The 21,411-nt window shown below is 50.6% G+C and overlaps 1 protein-coding gene across 1 annotated transcript; it reads left to right on the top strand.

Moving 5' to 3' along the window:
• HPCAL4 (hippocalcin like 4) lies at nucleotides 6,538-18,976 on the top strand. Its single transcript, XM_018042180.1, has 4 exons — nucleotides 6,538-6,690; nucleotides 12,866-13,035; nucleotides 13,197-13,412; nucleotides 14,805-18,976. The coding sequence occupies exons 2-4, from the start codon at nucleotides 12,874-12,876 to the stop codon at nucleotides 15,000-15,002; spliced, it is 576 nt and encodes a 191-aa protein (XP_017897669.1). The 5' UTR covers nucleotides 6,538-6,690; nucleotides 12,866-12,873; the 3' UTR covers nucleotides 15,003-18,976.

Raw genomic sequence — 21,411 nt, 5'->3', positions numbered from 1 at the left:
TTTCCCAGCATCAGGGTCTTTTCTAATGAGTCAGTTCTTCACACTAGGTAGCCAAGTTTCAAGTATTGGAGCTTCAGCTTCAGCATCAGTCCTTCCAATGAATATTCAGGACTGATTTCCTTTAGGATTGACTGGTTTGATCTCCTTGCAGTCCAAGGGACTCTCAAGAGTCTTCTCTAACACCACAGTTCAAAAACATCAGTTCTTCAGTGCTCAGCTTCCTTTATGGTCCAACTCTCACATCCATACATGACCACTGGAAAAACCATAGCTTTGAATAGATGGACCTTTGTTGGCAAAGTAATGTCTCTGCTTGCAGCAGCAAGTTGGTCATAGCTTTTCTTCCAAGGAGCAAATGTCTTTTCATTTCATGGCTGCAGTCACCATCTGCAGTGATTTCGGAGCCCAAGAAAATAAAGTCTGTCACTGTTTTCCATTGTTTCCCCATCAATTTGCCATGAAGTGATGGGACCGGATGCCATGATATTTTGAATGTTGAGTTTTAAGCCAGATTTTTCACTCTCCTCTTTCACTTTCATCAGGAGGTTCTTTAGTTCCTCTTGTCTTTCTGCCATAAGGATGGTGTCATCTGCATATCTGAGGTTATTGATATTTCTCCTGGCAATCTTGATTCTAGCTTGTGCTTCATCCAACCCAGCATTTTGCATGATGTTCTCTGCATAGAAGTTGAATAAGCAGGGCGACAATATACAGCCTTGACGTACTCCTTTCCCAATTTGGAACCAGTCCATTGTTCCATGTCCAGTTCTAACTGTTTCTTCTTGACCTGCATACACATTTTTCACAAGGCAGGTCAGGTGGTCTAGTATTCCCATCTCTTGAAAAATTGTCCACAGTTTGCTGTGATCCACACAATCAAAGGCTTTAGCATTGTCAATGAAGCAGAAGTAGATGCTTTTCTGGAATTCTCTTGCCTTTTTTATGATCCAATGGATGTTGGCAATTTGATCTCTGGTTCCTCTGCCTTTTCTAAATCCAGCTTGAAAATCTGGAAGTTCTTAGTTTACATACTATTGAAGCCCAGCCTGGAGAATTTTGAGCATTACTTTGCTAGCGTGTGAGTTGAGTGCAGTTGTGTAGTAGTTTGAACATTCTTTGGCATTGCCTTTCTTTGGGATTGGAATGAAAACTGACCTAGTTTTGTGTGTTTGTATAGTTTAGGAACTTGGAACTGTTGTCCTTGGTAGGAACAGCCTCCTTCCCTACTCTGAATACACATGCTTTAGGAGGAATTACCTCCCAGTTCTAGGGGTGGATAAGTAACTCAGTCCTAGCCAAGGAGAGCACTGGATCCCCCTGTTTCCAAAAACTGATTCTGAGTTTAGCCTGGATCCCAAATCAGGCCAATGAGAACCAACCCAGGTGTTGACTGGCTGCTCTGCAAAAGAGAAACTCTTCTTTTCTGTAGGACTCCCCCAGAAAGGATGTTGGCTAAAGATGATAGCAGATATCTTGCCTTTATATGGATCCCAAGAACCAAAATTGACACTGACACAGGAGAGCAAAGCCACGCCCTAGAAAGAGGTCAGATATTAATCACATTGCTTAAGCCTCTGAATCAAGTCACCCCCTGAAGTCCAATCTACTTGTAGAGTTTTCTCTTGCTAGAGCTACTTCATCCTATTTTTGCTTAGCCCATTGTGAGTTGGATTTTCTGTCTGTTGCAACCAAGAGTCATAACTGATAGAGAAATATGACAAACACACATGTACTTCCTGCAAGCAAACAAAAGTCACCTCTGGAGAACTTAAGTTTAAAAAAAAGAAAGAAAATAAATTTGAGGGAGGGATGTAAAATGGCTCACAGAGCCAAAGGAAAAATAGAAGCAGGTCTTTGGAAGAAATGTGTACCAAAGTGGCTCTGAGGATTCAGATAGCAGCAATGAATTATAGCATCATCAAGGCACTGCTCTGGAATAAACCAGAGCTAATCATTTACCACCCTTGAGTCACTTCACTCAAGATTCGGATTAGCTTGAGAGGAACAGCGAGAGAGACTATTTAGCCTTATTTGAGTCTTATGACCAATCCTTGTCCATAGGAAGGCAGGACACTTAGATTGATAGTCCCACCAAGACTGTATACAATGGGGAAGGAGTCATTCCCCAAAGTAAAATCTGTTCTATGCACTTGGCATGTATTAACTCATTTTAATTCTTAGAGTATCCCTTTGGTATAGGTACTGTAATTATTATCCTTGTTTTACAGATGAGGAGATTGAGACGCAGATAAAGTAACCTGCCTGTGGTCACCTTGCTGGAAAGTGATAGATGCAAACCCAGGAAGCCTAGCCCCAGGGTCTATGCATTTGACCCACTACACCATAGGGCTTCTCCAGCAGAAAATAAATGAGAGCAGGGCCATCAAAACACAAGGTCCCCTGTAGGTAATACTTAAGGGAGAGGGTACGGGGAACTTCCACTCTCTTTCTATTATTTTTTAGCCACTGTGTATTAACAAGAGAAAAAAAATTATAGATTTCTATTTTGAAAATTAAAAAAAAAATCCTGCTTAGCCAATAGAGGAAAGGAAGGAGCCCAAAGCTGGTGATCTCACTCTCTCCAAGCCACTAAGAAGACTACGAAATATCTAGAACCCAGGGGAATTCCAGCTGTCACCAGGCTACACTGAGAAGGCTGAGGAAACCCAGGGAATCAGGAAGCGTTATTCATCATAAAGGCACCGTTTGGGACCAGCAAGGGGAGGAATGCTAGCATTTCAGTAGAGCAGACTGAAGCGGCTGGCCACTGCCTACAGATGTCTGCTCTCACCGAAACCCTACTGGGCTCAGTTCTTCTGTGCCCCCTTTTGGGGGTCTCCTACACAACCACACTGTTCCTCTTTCCCTTCAGGCTGCTCTGCCCTCCTCATTCTGCCAAGCCCCTTCCTTCAACATACCTCACAGGTGCTGCCAAGCCTGAGAACAGATCGGTCACAACGAAGCTCCAGAACTTAAATCTCACTCCTCTGGCTCAGCCTTTAGCTGCAGAACAGTGGAAACAGCTCTGTTCTGAACACTCTCCTTTCCCAGGAACACAGCAGGTCAGTTAGCGGTTAACAGCATGCACTTTGGGGACTTCCCTGGTGATCCAGTGGCTAAGATTCCAAGCCCCCAGTGCAGGGGGCCTAGGTTCAATGCCTGGTCAGGGGACTAGATCCACATGCTGCAACTGAAAGATACTGCGTGGTGCAACAAAGATCAAAGATCCCACGTGCCACAACCAAGAGCCAATACAGTCAAATAAATACATATTTCCATTTAAAAAAGAGTGTGTACTCTGGAGTGGACGGAGGTTGGAATCCCAGCTGGGTCACTAAATGGGCTGTGTTAAAATGGGCAAGTTCTCTAGCATTTCTGAGCTGCCATTCACTGTTAAGAAATAAAATAATGATACCAGGACTGAAATATAGTCCCTACACACTGGTACAGCAGGTTGTTAAAATATCAATCTAAATTGATTGGTAAATGTTAGCCATAGCCTTGGGCCTCTATCTTCCTAGCTTCTCTTCTGCCTGCTCCCCTTGATCCAGTAACTAAAGTGTTCATTTTTGGAAGAACAGAGTCTTTGATCTAAAACTAAGGCCAGCATCCATTCTGACTGGTAATGCTTGTGCCTGAACTGGTTGTTAGATATTTTAAATGTCACCTTTGGCAGAAGTCATATTTGGGATGATACAGATAAAGGACTTGGCAGACTGTCTGGTACATAGTGAAGCAACTCAGTCAATGTCAGTTGCTGTTGCTTTAAACATTGAATCTAAAGGGCAGAGGCAGGATCAAGATCAGGTCTCAAGTGTCATAAGCTGGTGAAGATGGGTTATGACTGGCAGTTCAGGAACAGTCACAGGGCCTGTGATGATTCATGGGCAAGGCTGGGTGGATGTCCTGCCTGGTTTAAAGAGCCAGAGCAGGACCAATATATCCCGCTGGGCTTTGCCTTTCTAATGCCTTGGGGGAATCAGAAAAGAATATTCCAATCCAAAGCCCTTCCCATTGAGGATTTGAAGGATCTTAAAGAGAGACAATACTGTGTACTGGCTACAAGTGTGGACTCTGGAGCCAGACTGCTTGAATTTAAATCCCAGCTCTGCAGCTTACCAGTTATGAGAACTTGAGCTAGTTATTTAACTGTTAAATGCCTCAATCTATTAAATGGGAGTGATAAAAGTACCTGCTCTGGGGTACTTTCCTGGCAGTCTAGTGGTTAAAACTGCCTTCCAATGCAGGGGTTGCAGGTTCCATCCCTAATCAGGGAGCTAAGATCTCACATGTCTCAGGGCCAAAAAACAGAAACATAAAATAGAAGCAATACTGCTAACAAATTCAATAAAAACGCAAAATAGTCCACATTAAAAAAAAAATCTTTAAAAGACTGTACCTGCTTCAAAGAGTTTTTATGAAAAATAAATTAGGCAATACATATAAAGTGTTAGAATAGTATTTGACACAAAGTAAGCTCTCTATCGGAGAAGGCAACGGCACCCTAATCCAGCACTCTTGCCTGTAGAATCCCATGGATGGAGGAGCCTGGTGGGCCGCAGTCCGTGGGGTCACTAAGAGTCAGACACCACTGAGCAACTTCACTTTCACTTTTCACTTTCATGCATTGGAGAAGGAAATGGCAACCCACTCCAGTGTTCTTGCCTGGAGAATCCCAGGGATGGGGGAGCCTGGTGGGCTGCTGTCTATGGGGTCACACAGAGTCGGACACGACTGAAGCGACTTAGCAGCAGCAGCAAGCTCTCTATATGTCATCTATTGCTAAGAAGCTTACAAGTGTAGCAGAGAGCAGTCAGATTCATGCCCACAAAATTCTGTCCAGAATGACACTCTTTCTTCACCCTCCTAGCTGAAATTCTTCCCCTGCCTCCTGTGTCCCTGGGCCTCCTGGGTCAGCTCCCAATCTTACAGACTGAGGAAGGCACCAGAGAGAGAAGGGTCTTGCCCATGCTCATCTGTGGGCTCCCTGGCAGAGATGGGATTCCATCTGAGTTCCAGAGTCCGCTTCCAGCATCTCATGCTGCTTCTCCCCGGTTGCTCATGCCTTGGGTTATGATACCTGTGAGCAGGAATGTGTTTTTGCTCTTCTCGGGGTTCCCAGGGTCAGGTGCTCAGGACGTGACAGAGTCAGGGTTTTCAAACACCTGTCTTTGGGGTGTCACTCAACTAAGGGGCCAGGGACGTGCCAGGTATGCTGTCTTTCTGCTAGTAACCCAAAGAGAAGACAAAGCCTGCAGCTGGGAGGATGGGACAGCAAAACAGATTCAAGGGGGAACGGACGCTTCCTAAGGAAAAAGAGAGAACTCCACTGGCTCCTCCCCAGGGAGTCTGGCTCTGAAGTTTCTGGGATCAAGCCTCCACTCTTGGCAAGCTGATCCTCATCCCCTATTGCTCCTCCCACCTCAACGCCCTCAAAATTGGCAAAAAGCCCCGCCTCCCTTTCAGCCCCTTGTCCCCCAACATCCTCTCTCCGTTTCAACCAATCCCCAGAAGCCCCGCCCTACTTTTGACAGATCCCTAGACGTCCCTCCCCCGCACGTGGCCCAACCGGAAGCTATCTGCTCCCCTTTCGCCCCCGATTTGGAGTTAAAGGGTTCCTTATAATCGCCTTGGGTTGGAAGCTCTCAGCTGCCAGTGCAGCTGGGGCGGGCGGCTGGGCTTGGCGTTGGGGAGACCCCCAAATGAGGGGAGGAGGTGTTCCCAGGGCTCTGAAACCTTCCAGACCCGCTCAGTGTAAACCGCCTCGAGCTTGTGTCAACATCCGAGGCCAGAGACTGGCGGGGGCTGGGGACAGGCTCCGTCTACGGGACGGGACGACGGGAGGGTGGGAAATGGAGGGGTTCATGGGGCTGGCAGAGAGATACCTCTCAGGGAGATCCCGTGAGGCCTCCTAGGACTCCGTGAGAAGTAACAAATGCCTGTGTGGGGGAAGGATCGAAATTCTAGCGTGGGGTTAGGTAGGGGCTGGGTACTTCGCCATCCTCGCCCACCTGCCATGGCTTGGGGGGAGTGAGTGTGTTGGGGGAGGCGATGAATGATGTGAAGGCGTGGGCTGCTGACCACCTCATCTCTTCCCTCCCCGCTCAGTTCCTCGTGACCCTCCTCCGATTTTGGGTGGGATGTGCGGGGGAGGGGGATCACATCTTGTGACTCATCCCCTTTTCCATCCCCACCCTCGCTGGGCCCAAGAAGGAAAGGCTTAGAGCCTCTGCTGTGGTTCTTCCGTTCCCATAGCAACCGTGCGGTTGTTTTTGCGAATCCACTTCAATCGTGGACACTTTTAACCTCAGAGTATGGCCTGGGGTCTGAGTCTCGGGGCGGGATACAAGCGAAGGTACAGCCCTCCCCTTTTCCTCGCGACTCTGGGAAGGTCAGGGCGGGCGGGCGGGCGAGGCGCGCTCCTGTAGCGGGGCCTCACTGGCCACCCGGTCCCCACCTGAAACCCCGCCTGCCACTCCGCTTCAGCCGACCCAATCAACGCCCAACATGCCAGGGATGAGGCGGGGCTTATGCAAATCGTGCCGCCTCCGAGAGACAGAGAGATCCAAGAGCTGGGAGGCGGCTTCGGCGCGGACCTTGGAGAACCTGGAGGCCGGCCCGCGAGCCCGTCTCGGTCCCCGCGACCCGCGGAGGCTCAGAGTCATCCAGCGACCCGGCGAGCGGCCTCAGGTAACGCGGGTAGGGCAGGGTGGAGGCACGTATCCCCTCCCCCTCCACTCTCCATTCCCTCGTCTCCTGCACCCTCGGATTCATCTCCCTGACCCCGGATTCCACCGGAGGCGGCAGCTTATGGGAGTCCCGCCCCTGGCCAGGGGACCCCCACTGCAGTCCTGGCCCCACACGTCCCAGGGAAAGAGGCAAAGGAGCCTCCTTAACCCCAAAGCAACAACTGCTCTGGTCCCCAACACACACACACACACACACACCCCACACACACACCACACGCACACCACACGCACACATCTGGGGGTGTGGTGGTGCTGATGCTAGAGGAACCCATCCCCCTCCCCCATGAGCAGTCAGCTCAGCCCCATGGCCACCTCCCACCTCCACTGACAGCCCCTAGCCACACCACCCAGCCCGAGGAGCAGCTCACTGCACTTCACACCACAGTGTCCCTGTCCCGAAAGACAGCTTCCACCTCCACAGAGAGCCCACTCCCACTTCACACAGCCCCTCAGGCCGTCCCCACCTCCACCTCTCAAGCTGACAGAGCTCACAGCATACCTGGGGGCCACCCAGTTCTCCTCCTCATGACTCTCTTTCAGCAGGCCCCCCTCCCCATGGTCTCAGTGAGAGACAGAGGCCCATCTTCCACCTCTTTCACCTGGCTTCAAGATAAGTACCACCCATCAGTAGACCACCCAGACCTGTTAGTCACTGCTGCCAAGGTCCCAGCCTCCTCCGTTCCCCTCACCCCTCACAGCCAAAGCACCAGGTTTTCTCATTCCACCACTCAAATATTGTTCTAATTCATACCCTCTCTGGCCTTCTTGCACCCAGCCGCTCCCTCTCCCGTCTTCCTTCTGCTCAGTGGGAATCGTGCCAAAGCTCCATGGACTGTATGGCTCCTTCCCTAAGGCAGCCTGAGTCTGGAGGGCAGAAGAACTTGCCTTTGCTGTTTGATCAAGTCAAACTTCCCTCTCTGATCCTTCATGAGATAAGAAACAGAGGGTGGATGGGCAGGACAGGGAGTGGATCTGATGAGATGATCTTGGACAACCTTCCAACACTGACGCACTCTGATTCTATGACTGATTATGAGAAAACAGGACCCTTTTTTTCTTTTCCTAAACCTTTTGGACATTTCAGAAAGGAGGTCTGAGGGGCTTTAGTCCTCACCAAAAGGACATTGCTTCTTACCCAGGCCTGGGTATGGGCCTCCCCTTTCCTACACACTCTCCAGGCTCAGGCTCCTCCTTAACAATTAGGAGTCCCTTCTTGACCAAGAGCCCACATGGCATGGGCAGCTCCAAGGTGAAGGTAGTCAACAAGCCCAGCTTTGGTTTATCATCCCCTGCCACTCACTAATAAGGAGAAGGAGAAGACCTAGCTATTGCCGCCATGGCTGCTGCTTGGAGAAGAGCAAAGGGAGGAGAAGAAAAAAATCTCCTGACCAGGGAGCTATTGTCACCATGGCAACAGTCTCAGCACCAGCTCCTCTGAAGCTTGGTGAGGGTGTGGGATTATTGCCTCCCTCAGTCCCTCCCACCCTCTCTGCCACCCTCCCATTTGGAGCCCACAACTCTGAGCTCTGCCCTCTGAAAGAAGCCTCTGAGCCCAGAGGCACAGTGTCTTCATGCATGGGGAAGTGCCAGCTTCTTCAGAGCTGGAGGCAGCCCTCAAGAGGAGCCTGCCTACGTTCAGCCAGGCCACAGCTCCAACAGAACATGCCCCCGCGGGTTCTGGCCTTCTTCCTGCTGATGGACTCCACTTGACCTTGGGTGAACTCTTCCTTTCCTCAGATCTAGGTTCTATTGTGTCTAAGTGGGTGCAATGGCAGGAGAACACAGATAAACAAAACAGCCTGATGCTGTTCCAAGGAGAAAGAAGGGGGCTCTGCCCCTTGAATATAATCCTCAAAGGGACATTCGTTGAACATCTCTGGGTTCCAGAGTAGGTCTCTGCAGGGCACTTCTGTCCTGCCAGAGAGGGCAGAATGGGAACCTGTGTGGGCAGCTACAAGAGAGACAATGGGAGTGAGGGAAGATGACTTTTCTCACTGTCCGAGCTGCTCCCAAGCAGACAGGGTTATATTGGGAGAGGATAAGCTCTCTACCATGGAGCAAAATGTCTGGAGAAATGTTTCTGGCCCAGACAAGAGTGTAATGCAAAACTCTTCCCCAAATCAGGCTCCATTCTGGAATTCTAGAGCACCAGGTGAGGGTCTGAGAGGTCTGGAGTCTATACACCTGTCAGGGTCAACTCTGTGGCCTCAGAGGGTCTACTCATGCCCAGAATGCCAAGTCCAGGCTGCTGACTGTCCACTCTCCAGTCTGGGAGAGGCTGATCATAAGGAAGTGGGCTTTAGTCAGCCCTGAAGGCTGATTGTGGCTGCATCAGCCCAGAAGAGAAGGAAGGGTTATGAACAACAATTGAAGTAGGTTCTGACTGAAGTATGTAGTTGTGAGGGGAGTAGTGGGAGGTAAGGCTAGACAGTTGACTCGAGACATGAGATTCTAGAGGGTTCTGGAGTTTGAGGGGACCCATGGGTATGGCAACCCTTACCCTATATTGTCAGTTCAGTTCAGTCGCTCAGTTGTGTCCGACTCTTTACGACCCCATGAATCGCAGCACGCCAGGCCTCCCTGTCCATCACCAACTCCTGGAGTTCACTCAGATTCACGTCCATCGAGTCAGTGATGCCATCCAGCCATCTCATCCTCTGTCGTCCCCTTCTCCTCCTGCCCCCAATCCCTCCCAGCATCAGAGTCTTTTCCAGTGAGTCAACTCTTCGCATGAGGTGGCCAAAGTACTGGAGTTTCAGCTTTAGCATCATTCCTTCCAAAGAAATCCCAGGGCTGATCTCCTTCAGAATGGACTGGTTTGATCTCCTTGCAGTCCAAGGGACTCTCAAGAGTCTTACCCTATATTGTACCTCTGGGCAAAACTAGAAGACATTCTGTTGAACAGAGGAATCACAAGGAAAGCCCTGGCAAGCAGTGCCTCAGCTGGGTTTCAGCCCCTTTGGCTGTGCCCCTGGCCCTGACTATGCAGTGGCGAGGTGGGGGGGTCGTGGGGAGAGGATGTGGTGTACATTCCAGGAGCACTTCAAAAGAAGGAACAATAGGCCTTAGTAGCAAGTGGGACCCAGGGAAAAGGAAGAGGGGAAACTAAATGCAACTATGGTTGTATTCCCTCCCTGATCCCATGGAGGGAAGGAAGGGTGATGGAGAGAGAAGGACCATCACAGATTGAGGGTGAATCTGGCTGTAGCTGTGCTGAGTCAGAGGCCCTGGTGGTCCACCCCAAGGGTGGATATTTCCTGGGTATCAGATAGTGTGACCTGGAGCCAGCAAAATGGTCCCATTGAGGCCAAGAGGCAGATCAGAGCCATAGATTTTCTGTCTGTAGTGGACAAGAGGTGATTCAGAGAGGGTGGGTGGCAGGATTCAGTCCAGGCAGGTGGCGTGGATTCAGCCTGGGTGTAACTCTGAGCCAGTTTTCTCCTCTCTCTCTGGGTTCCAGTTTTTCACTAACATAAGGGGATGATCTTAAAAGCTTTGGCCTGCTGACCTAAGAGTGGTAGAAGGAATGAAGAGAGATAAAGCGTCCTTCATAGTCCCTGGTGGGCCAGGAATCAAATGGGGACTGAGAACAGGTATGGCCAGGAGACAGAAAATGGTGGGAAGGCAGCACAGAGCGGGGGAGAGAAAAGGGGCAGAAGGTGAGAGCCACGTAGACTCCATCACACACACACACACACACACACACACACGTGTGTGTGTGCCTTCTGGCAGATTTGCAGTCTTATACACTGACGTGCTCCCACCCACTCCTACCGCTTACGCAGACACTTGGGCACGTCTCACAGGAGACAGAGGGAGAGGCTCTGCCTCCCCCACCAGACACCACTGCCTCTGCCTTCTCGAACTTTCTTGACCGTACCTGAGCCTTCAGTGTGCTTTGGAGGAGGGGGCAGCTGAGGATGGAGCCCGCCTCCTTCTGCCCATGTGTGTTTCAGTTGTGCTTTTGATTCCAGTCCCAGGACAACTGTGTGTGGGACCCCCTGGTTCCAAGTTCCTGAAGATGGCGCACCTCCCCCTCCCTGGCTTCCCCTGGGAGCATGTAGGATTCATCATCCTCTGGGGGTGGGAGGCAGGCAAGGATGTTGCTGCCTCCACTGCTCCTTGATCTTCTTCATGGCCCTGGGGAGGGTCTGAGATCCAGAGGTATTCTGTAACTCAGGACTCCCCAACCTCTGGGATCTGATGCCTGATGGTCTGAGGTGGAGCTGACATAGTAATGATAGAAATGAAGTGCACAATAAATGCAATGCGCTTGAATCATCCTGAAACCATCCCCACACCCTGTGGTCTGTGGAAAAATTGTCTTCCATGAAACAGGTCCTAGGTGCCAAAAAGGCTGGAGATCGTTGCTTGAAGTCATGAAGCAAGGAGAGAGGGCAGGGAACTGACCAAACTCAGACCTGGCTGTCTAGGGTATTCCCAGCAGTAAGGATTAGAAGCCACATAGGTATGCACTGGGCTGTGGAAGTGGAATTCCTTCTGCCAGCCTGCGGGTGTCCTTTTCCAGAGTGTCTTCATGACAGGCTACCCTGCAGCTGGGGTCTGGCACTCTTCCAAAGAGACTCTGGGTGGGTCAGATTCACCTCCCAGGTCATGTCCTGGGGAAGTCAGGCTCTAGCAGGACATTCCCCCCATGGAGGTCTGATAAGAATGTCAACTCAGCCTTCAGGGCCTGCCAGGGGCCTCACTCCAGCCAGGCTTCCTGGGGAGGGTTTGTACCTCCCTCTGCAAGAACTTCCTCAGGCACAAGATACTTGAGGGGCTCATGGTCCCACTGGGGCCTGACTCTTCACCCTCCCCAAACCTGTGTCTCAGAAATACCGCCTCTATCCTTTCCATCCATTCAGCCCCGGTTCTGAGCATTGGCTGCAGTCCTCTGTCACTCTCAGCCCCGCATGCATTCAGTCCCCAGGTCCTGCCAGCGCCTCCTCCTAGCATCTCTCAGTCCGTCCATATCCCTCTACCACCCCACCCTGTTGTCATCACCTCCCACCTGAACGCTGCAGCAGAGCTGCCCCTCCTCTCCCGACCCAGGTCATCTCGTACACTGTAGCCAAGGAAAAATCTGAAAAACACGTTCCTTCTCTCTGGGTCCCCAGCACCATATTGTAAACAATCTATAAGTATTTGTGTAATGAATGTGGTCTTTCCAGCCTTTGCTTTAAAACCACAGGAGCTTCTCTGCCCCACGCCAGACTCCTTGGTGTGGATTTAAGGTGCTTTACAATCAGCCTCTTTGATAGAGTTATGAGTTAGTGAAGTCTGGCTCGTGTTGACTTTATCCCCATCATCAGCACAGGGCCTGGCACATGGTCAGCCTCAATAAATGCTCAGGGAATGAATGAACTAATGAAAAGGAGAATACAGTCAGGGACATCAGGGTTACCAGCTAGGATTTCTGTTTGTACAGAGGAAGAAGGGAGAGAAGCTTCTTGCTCAGGTGGCCTGGAAGGTCTTGAGGAAGGACTTGGGAGACAGCGCCAGGGGAACACATGAGGAACCTGCCAGGTAGGAGAGGAGCTTGTAGCAGTGGGTAGAGGCTGAGTGCAGAGAGCTCTCAAGAGCAAGGAGAGGATTACGACTATTCTATGGGTGTAGGGAGCTATGGAAGGTGTAAAGAGGAGAGGAGAGAATGAAGACTGGGATTTGCAAACTGGTCAGTGAGAACGAGGAGAGTTGAGCCCTGGGAGGCTAGAGACCCTGGTTGCCAGGGGAGGAAAACTGCTGTGAGCAGAGGGGAGAGGCCTGCTTGGAGAGGAGGCCCTGTAATCGGGATGTAATAAGGGGAAAGCCCCCACATTGTGTTGGGGGAAAGAGGGGAGCAGAGGAGAGGCAGGAGCTTCTATGGGAAGGAGTGTGGTGGAATGACAGAACCCATCTGTAGGAGGGGGGGTGTCCACCATAAAGGTGGGAAGAGGACCCCTCCCCCCCCCCCTGCTGTGGAAGGATGGGGTCCTGGCTGTGGGAATGTGGAGTTTGTTAGAGGAAGGGGCTGTGGTGGAGAAAGGGAACCCCGTCCTAGAGAGACTTGGCGGAAGGCTGCTGAGGTGACGGCCTTGCCCTGGACCAAACTGAGGGAGCCCTCTGTCCGCCAGGCCCTGCCATGGGGAAGACCAACAGCAAGCTGGCCCCAGAGGTGCTGGAAGACCTGGTTCAAAACACCGAGTTCAGTGAGCAGGAGCTGAAGCAGTGGTACAAGGGCTTCCTGAAGGACTGCCCCAGCGGCATCCTCAACCTGGAGGAGTTCCAGCAGCTCTACATCAAGGTAGGCGGAGCCCAGCACTCCGGGGGCGGGCTGGGAGAGGGGGCGGGGCCAGACACTCTGGGGGGCGGGCCGGACGAGCGGGGGCGGGGCCAGGCAGCCAGCGGGTGGGCCGCGAGCGCAGAGCTGTCGCTGCGCCCCAGCCCCGCGTGTTCCCGCCTCAGTTCTTCCCCTATGGTGACGCCTCCAAGTTCGCGCAGCACGCTTTCCGCACCTTCGACAAGAACGGCGACGGCACCATCGACTTCCGGGAGTTCATTTGCGCCCTTTCGGTCACCTCCCGCGGTAGCTTCGAGCAGAAACTCAATTGGGCCTTTGAAATGTACGACCTGGACGGTGACGGGCGCATCACGCGTCTCGAGATGCTGGAGATCATTGAGGTGGGTTGGGAAGACACAGCTTCCTGTCTTCGCTGCGAGGGCCGTTCTCCAGCCACCCTCCCCGCTCAGGCCTCGGTAGCCCACCACTCCCCTCCTCCCTCCTGCCTCCTCCCAGGATCCAGCGGCTAGCCTTGGTTGGGTGTTCAGAGTAGGACCGGTCTTGTGCTAAGTACTTTACCCAACAAGTCTAGGCGGTACTGTTAGAAACCCCATTTTACGGTTGAGGAAATGTATCAGGTGACGGTTCTTGATCCCAAATCTAAGGAGTCTGACTCCAGAGTCCCAAATTCTTAACTCAGTGTTCTTTCAACAAATGTATATTCTTTCAACAAGAGTCCAAGTTCTCAACTCATATTCTTTCAGCAGAGACTGCCACCTGCCAATCTCTGTTTAAAATTCTTGCTTTCATAGGACATTCCTTCTGGCAAGAAAATTAAACAAAACAAAGCCTATGCTATGTCAGGCAGTAAGTATTACAAAGAAGATAAGCAAAGCAAAGTAAGAGGAGAGGGCATTGAAGGAAAAGTGATTTTGTGTAAGGTGAGATGTGAGGAGTAACCTGGAAAAAGTAAGGGAGCTAACTGCATAGGTGTCAGGGGGAGGATCTCTGCATGTTGCTGCTGCTGCTGCTGCTGCTGCTAAGTCGCTTCAGTCGTGTCCGACTCTGTGTGACCCCATATGGGGAAGAATAAATGCAAAGACCCCACTAGACTGTGTTTCCAGTGTTCAAGGAGTGGCCAGGAGCCCAGGGTGGTGGGACAGAAGTAAGCAAGGGGAGAGTGGTAGGAAGAAGTCAGATAGGTAGTCAGGAGACTGTTTCTTAGCATCATCATTTGGGATAGAGACTTGACTTTCTTCTAAGTGAGATGCGAAGCCCTTAAGGGCTCTCTCTATTCTCCGTGTGGAGAACAGACTGAGCGGGTGGGAGGTCAGCAAAAGTAGGGAGAGACCAGTTGCGAGGCTTCCACAGCAGTCCGGTCACAGGGGGATGGAGGCGACAACTGTGGAGCAATGGAAGTAGCAGGCAGCGGCTCGTTATTGGGCCTGTTCAGAATTAGGGCTGACAAGATTGGCTGTAAGATTAGACATGGGTGTGAGAAGATGAGGGTCGAGAATGGTGTCGAGGCTTTTGGTCTGAACATCTAGAAGAATGAATTTGCTGTTCACTGAGACAGGACCCGCTGGGGCAGAAGCAGGTTGGAGGTGAAGAGCTGGGTAGTAGACACGTCTGGTGTGAGATGCTGAGTAAATAGCCAGTCTTAATGACTATACATCACCTTCCAGTATCCTCACACGGCCCCTTGTTCTCCATGCCACCCCCGGGGCCCTTCATTCACCTCCAGTCCCCTGTCCCTGTGGTGAGTGTTCACACCTCCCTCCTTGCCCCAACAGGCTATTTACAAGATGGTGGGCACTGTGATCATGATGCGCATGAACCAGGATGGGCTCACGCCCCAGCAGCGTGTGGACAAGATCTTCAAGAAGATGGATCAAGATAAGGACGACCAGATTACACTGGAGGAGTTCAAGGAGGCGGCCAAGAGTGACCCATCTATTGTGCTGCTGCTGCAGTGTGACATGCAGAAGTAGAGGCTGGTGAGGGGCAGGGCCCCTGGCCAGGAAGGGCGTGGCCACCTCCCAACCCAGTGACCTCTCTGTCTGGCCCTTCCTTAGGGGGAGGGGGACTCCAGCCTCACTCTCTGGCCCACCCACCCCTCTGCCCAAGCCCTTGCTCTCCTCAGTCAAGATCCTTAAGGGACCACCTCACCCTGGAATAGAGAAGATCCTCAGGTATTTAATGGCCTAGCCCCAGCCCCAGTCTTGGCCCAGAACCAACATCTGCTGGGCATAGGGGAACTGGTTTTTGCCCCAAGGTACAGGGTGAAGGGAGGGGGGCTGGGTTCTGCTTTGAAATTCTGTTCTGGGATTGTGCTTTATAGGATGTGGTCCTACAGACCCCAGTTAAAGGGCCAAATTGGGTCTGTCCTTCACTGAGGACCCAGAACCCTTAAGGGTGGTCTGTGCCCTGCCCCCACAAATCTACCTGGCCCCTCTGGCCCCAGCCTTTGGAGTGTTCACTCAGTCCTTTCTTCAACATTTATTGAGCACCTATTCAAGGCCAGGCACCCCTAGGTGCTAAGGCTATGGTAGTTTACAAGACACATTCTGGCCCTCTGGCAGCTCACAGGGTAGTGGTCAGGGTCTCAGACAGGGACACTGAGCTCAGGTGAGGAGAGGGTACAGTAAGGCTGGTTAGTTTGAGAGGAACAGTTAAATCTTTCTGCTCAGCTCCACACAGAGCTGCAGAAGGGATGAAAGGGAAAGTATTTGGAAATCTAGGAACCACAGTGGGGATTTTAAGAAAAATTGAAATTGAGGTAATACTTATTTTTTAATACCCTTTAAAAGGACTAAACTCATTTTATTAGTTGAGGATATTAAAACATACTTTGTATTACTTGGTTTCTTGTAAAACGATTAAATGAATATAGAAAGTGCTAATTTTCAGAGGGTAAAAAAGAGCTGAGAAAAAAAGAGAGGAAAATATCACCCAACTTACCAGATGACACATTTTTTTATCAGGCTAAATCCTTAACTGTCACTGTCAGCAGCTTCTGCTGCTTCCTTTTAAATGAACTTTTTTTCAATTCAGTGAGCAACTCTCTACTGTGCACTTAATGCTGATTAGGAGCTGACTTCAGTAACAGAGAACATAAGGCTTGCCAAGAGTGAGACAAGTGTAGTTCCCACATCTGGATTTGGTCTAGTTTAAGGATGGGCTTTGTTCTTTCACTGCTCCGGAAGCAGAAGGAGCTAGAAGAAGACCAGCCGGCCACTGTTTAGGCTGCCAGGCTGCGTTTATGGATTAATGCCTAAAAATGTGCCGGGCATGCTCCATCTGAAAGGCTTTTTCTGACTCCCAATCCTGAATCTGCCAGGTAATTTGTCATCTTCCAAGTATACTGGCTTTGCTTTTCAGTGTCTGCTTTCCAGTTTTGGATCAGTGAGCTCTACAGCTGCATGCTTTGACTGCTGGAAAATTAATCTTGCTTCATCAAGTCTTTCACTTTACTTTCTCCTGTACTTATAATCAGAAATTAGCTTTGATGTGCAGTGACAGTGGATTTCCTCTTGAACTGCTGGTGAAAACAGTCTAGTTCACAGGTGCTGTCAACCCAATGTGGGAGCGGGAATGATTGCCGGGTTGGGGAGTACAAGAGTATACCTTCAGGAAAGGGATGCAGCGTACCTCTTACTTCTGAGTCCTCCCTCTCTGCAGATGGAGACTCTTGGGGAAGCTGACTTTTTCCCTCAAACTCTCCTAGACCTTCCTTCTTGCTGCCCTTGGAGATAGCAAGTCCACTGAGCTGTCACCCTCTTTTCATCCTTCTGCCTATGACCAGCCACATGGTCAGGCTGGGGAATTCACATCCTTGGGCAGTAACCAGCAAGTTTTTATCCAGCAATGCCTCAAGGGATGTTCCATTACTCTCAGGAGCTGGCCGTTAAGTCTGTTCTATGCTGTCAGTCAGCACCAGAGATACATAGGACTCTACAGCCCAGCTCAGCTTAGACTTCCAGTGGGAGACTTTTTACAAAGTGGGGTTCCTATCCCCCAAATGTTGACTCTAACCTAATTCACAATCACACAGAACTTCATGCTTTAAATCTTGCCATTGACCCCATCTCATTCTATCCTCACAGCCTAGGGAAATAGGATTCTTCATTCCATTTCTCCACGCTAGGAAACTGAGGCACAGAGTGGAGTTCTAGTGCACGAGGACAGTCAGGAGGTGGCACAGTGCCCGGACTTGAGCCCAGGGCTCTATGAGGGTCTCTTCCCTTCATAGCCTCTTCCCTGCTCATTCCTCTCACTCTGAGTGGTACGGAGGTTGACTGTAAAGAAAACTAAGTTGGTTTTGATCCTTTACAAGCTTTCTGCTAAGAAGTGTCTGAGGCTGTGGTCTTCCAAAAAGAAATAGGAGCTTGATTGAAGCCCCCACATTTTCAAACATCTTATTTTCTATTTCTGGGCAGCTCTGCTAACAGGTCAGTGCTGTCTTAGGAGGCATCTGACTCAACCTTGGAAGCACCTTGCAGTGTCTTTACTATCTTGCTCCCTAAGGGAACTGTTTTTCTCTCTCTCTCTTTTTTTCTTTCTAACTGGTGGGAAAATCCTACTCATGAAAGCATGTTTAATCACTCCAAGCTTCTGGACACATACCATGGGTGATATTTGCTGTTCAGGTCAAAGGTTCTCAGCCATCTCAGCAGGGTGAACACATAATGTCAGCCTGGGAACTGAGACCCCCATCTTGCTCATGGGAGGAGCCACAGGCAGGCCAGGCTTTGCTCCCACATGCTCCTGGATGTCCTGGGGACTGTGTGCTTGGGAATTCCTGTGGTAGAGCACCAGCCCTGCCTTGAGAAGAGAGGCAGTCCTCCTATCCCTGCCCCAGCAAAGAAGGACTTGCCACAGAGTTCGCGGAGTATGAAGTATGACTTGCATAGACACGAAAATATATGGACAGTTAAAATGTTGATATATCCAAACTCTCCCTTGAAGTTCTGTATCTTTTTGCAGCAGCTCTGTGAATTGCAAGGTCCTCAATCTGCTTTCTAACTGTATTCTGCCCTCATTCATCCTTTTGGGCTAACTGATGAGCCCCTTATTTCTTCTCTCTAAAAATCATCACTGGGACTTCGTGGTGATCCAGTGCTTACGAGTCCATGCTCTGACTGCCAAGGATCCGAGTTCAGTCCCTGGTTGGGGAACTAAAATCCCACAAACCAAGTGACTCAGCCAATATATATATATATAAATGATATATATATATATATCATTATAAAGGGGAACTTCAGATGTCCACTCTAGTCTTTTGAGTTGTAGTCAAGATTATATGATTTACCTTTAAATCAGAAGTTAAGAAAAAGGAAGCCCATAAGCAAAGGCACTGAAGTGTTTCCTGACAATAGCACAGTCCCTCGAGGAAGAAATCCATCCTACTGCAGAGCAAGAGAGAAGGAGGAGAGGGGAGAGAAAGGAAAGAGAGAGAAGAGGCTGGGCAGGGGAGTAAGCTGACCCTGTAAATACTTTTATACAAAAATTTACTAAAACAACAAGTATTTCCTGAAGATCCACCCTGGGTGAGGCTTTGTGCTGACTTTGGAGATCACTGTGGGGGCAAGAACACATTGCTTACATATTTTATTCATCAGTTTTGAAAAAAAACGTCATTTGAAGCTGCAATTGAAAAGTCTCAGAAAAATATGGAATTTTCTTTCCAAAACTTTCAGGGTTTTCTTTTACTTTTTCCAGAGGGTGGGAGCAGGACTGGGCCTCCCAGGGCATCTGGCCCTGCTTGCTTTGGTGGAGGCCTGGAGAAGTAGGTGGGGGCTGGGTGGCAGAAGGGGGCCCTCCCAACCCATTCTCCAGCGTGGCCCCCTCTCTCCTGATGGCTGCTCCTGTTGTGCCTGCAGTGACTGTCCTCACCGTTCAACCCTGTGCTGTGTGGTGTATTTTTTTTTTTTTTCACTGACATTGAATAAAAAGTGTGACCGTGCTGGGGGCCTCTTCTCTTCCCCCAGTGGAGACAGGGCTGGGGTGAGGAGAAAAGGGGAGAAACGACCTGAGGGAGCTCACACAATGGGGGAACCTCGGCATCCTCCTTGCGGCAGAGGTCCTTGTTCCAGGTTACAGGGAACAGAGACCCACTCAAGCTAGTTCACAGCAAGGGGTGAGCAGATAACAAGGGACTCTAAAGATGGAAATTCAAGAATGGCTGGGCCTCAAGAGAACAGGCGCTGTCAGTGGGACCTCTGCCCTCTCATCTCTGGACCTTGAGGGTTCTTATCCCTTTGGCAATATTCGCGTCTATACTCTTTTCTTTAGTTTCTCTTGAGACCCCCTTGGTTTCCCTGCACAAAGTGGCTGCTTCTTCAACTCTGTATCCAGACTCACCAATGACTGACAGCTCCCTTCTGTGTCTCTTAATTCAGTTTTCAAGCAAGGGAATCTGATTGGTTCAGTTTCGCTTTTCCTGGGAGGCCTTGATCCATTCATCAGCGCCAGACCATATGCTGATTTGGGGGGTGTGGGGGCAGGAATACTGTCCCCAAAAGGGAGCTAGTGGCAGCAAGCCTTGGACTCAGTTTCTCCCTCTGTCCAATGGAAGACATGGTAAGAGCCCACCTGAGTTAGTGGGCAGTTAGTGGATAGAGGGCAGTGGGGAGAAAGGCCAAGAGTCAGGATTACAATTAGTCTACCTCGTGCTCTTTGCACACGTTAGGAAAAGGTGCCCCTTTGAATGTAGCAATCCCATAAGCATGCAGCTAGGCCAGTAGATGGCACATTTGAGCTAATGAGAATGATATACCCCTTTCATGCCCCAGTTCACAGCTTGGCAAGGGGCACACAGCCTGGATCTCAGCCTCTGCTTGCCCCCCTGGTCCAGGGTGTTGTGTAGCGCAGACACTGTTCCACCATCCACAGGAGCCCAGAGTCCTGAGAACCGTTTACGCTGACCCAGAGGTGGTGGGGTGGTGATGGGAGTTGGTGGCAAAGTGTTTTTCTCAGAACATGCCCCCCTCAACAGCCAGAGAAGCACTGTTCCCTACAGGGAGTGGGGGCCAGTGAGGGGGGAGCGGTCAGCTGAAGGTTTCTGCTTCCTCCTGAAACGCTCAATTACTTTTACAAAGGTTTTCTCAAGGACGCTTGGAGGGAGCCAGCTCCCTTGACAGGAAGCAATTAGGACAGAGGAGGGAGGCTGACCTGGCCTCAGGGCAACAGAACCTAAGGAGGTGACTCAGAGGCCTGAGAACTGGGGGAGCTGCTGTTTCCAGCTGAAGCCACACCAGAGGGAGGGAGAGCCCTGTTCCTGCCTGGTTTGAGGGCACAGGTCGGTCCACCTCCTGCTATCACATTTGCCTTCTGCGCCATCTGGCCCTGAAGATCCAGAGTGTTCCTCCTAAAGCGTGTATCTGACCACGTCAGCTCTCCAAGCCCTGCTTCTTCCTCCAGTATAATAAGCTCCTTCAAAGTCCCCTCTGCCCTGTCACCTGCTGACCTCAGAAGCCAGCTCTGCCCCCTACCACCCCTCCTGCACATGAATCACTGTGAATTGCCCTCCGTTTCCCTAAGGGATCTCTTAGGCTTCTGTGCTTCTGGGCAAGCCACTGCCCCTCCCTGGGCCACCCATGTCCCCATCTCAGTGATCTCCTCTGTGAAGCCCTCCCAGCTCTCAAGCAACTGGCTCCTCGCGTCCACACTGTCCATCATAGTCACCAAACAGCTTCCCATGCGATTCCCTACCGGCTGAGCTGAACGCACACTTACGATTCTGTTTTTAAAAAATTTTTAAAGGAAATGAAGACTCAGAGAATGGATGGTAAGGCCGGGACTTGAACTCAGATCTCTTAACTTCAAGGCCACTGTTTATCATGCATTCTCATCCGTGGGGAGTGAATCCAAATCTGAATGTGAAAACAGAGGTAACAGACCTCAAGTTTTGTGCTTCAGAGGAGGGAGAGTCTTCCCTGGCAGGCCAGGAGGTAGAGGAGGGGTGGGGGAGGAGGACAGGTGAAGGATGAAGCTCCTGTTCATCAAGAGAGCAGGAGGTGGTGTCCACCCCTGGTCTTGCTAAGGACCAGTCCACACGGGAGCAGTTAGGTAGAATCCTGAGTCCTCCCTAGATGGGCTTTTCCTGTGCTTTCACCTGCCACATGGAAAGATGGGTTCTCGGCTCACATTGTCCCAAATTAATAACCCTGGAGAAGACAGAGGCAAATTTCCCAGCACCTGTATATAAGCGTATAGGAGAGTGAGTGATGCAGCTGAGGTCATGTGCCCATCCTGGCTCAATCACTGTGTCCAGGGAAATAGGGTTCTCCCATTGGGCAGGTCTACATCACATGCCTATTCCTGTGACCAGGGAGGCAGGGCCTGTTACTAGAAGAAGAGAGTGGGAAAGGATGCTAGTCAGCAAATCCAATAGCCACC

This window comes from Capra hircus, chromosome 3 (assembly GCF_001704415.2).
Source record: "Capra hircus breed San Clemente chromosome 3, ASM170441v1, whole genome shotgun sequence".
Taxonomy (NCBI): Eukaryota; Metazoa; Chordata; class Mammalia; order Artiodactyla; family Bovidae; genus Capra; species Capra hircus.
Note: the sequence above shows the minus strand (reverse complement) of the source record. Positions and strands in the feature narration are given on the sequence as shown.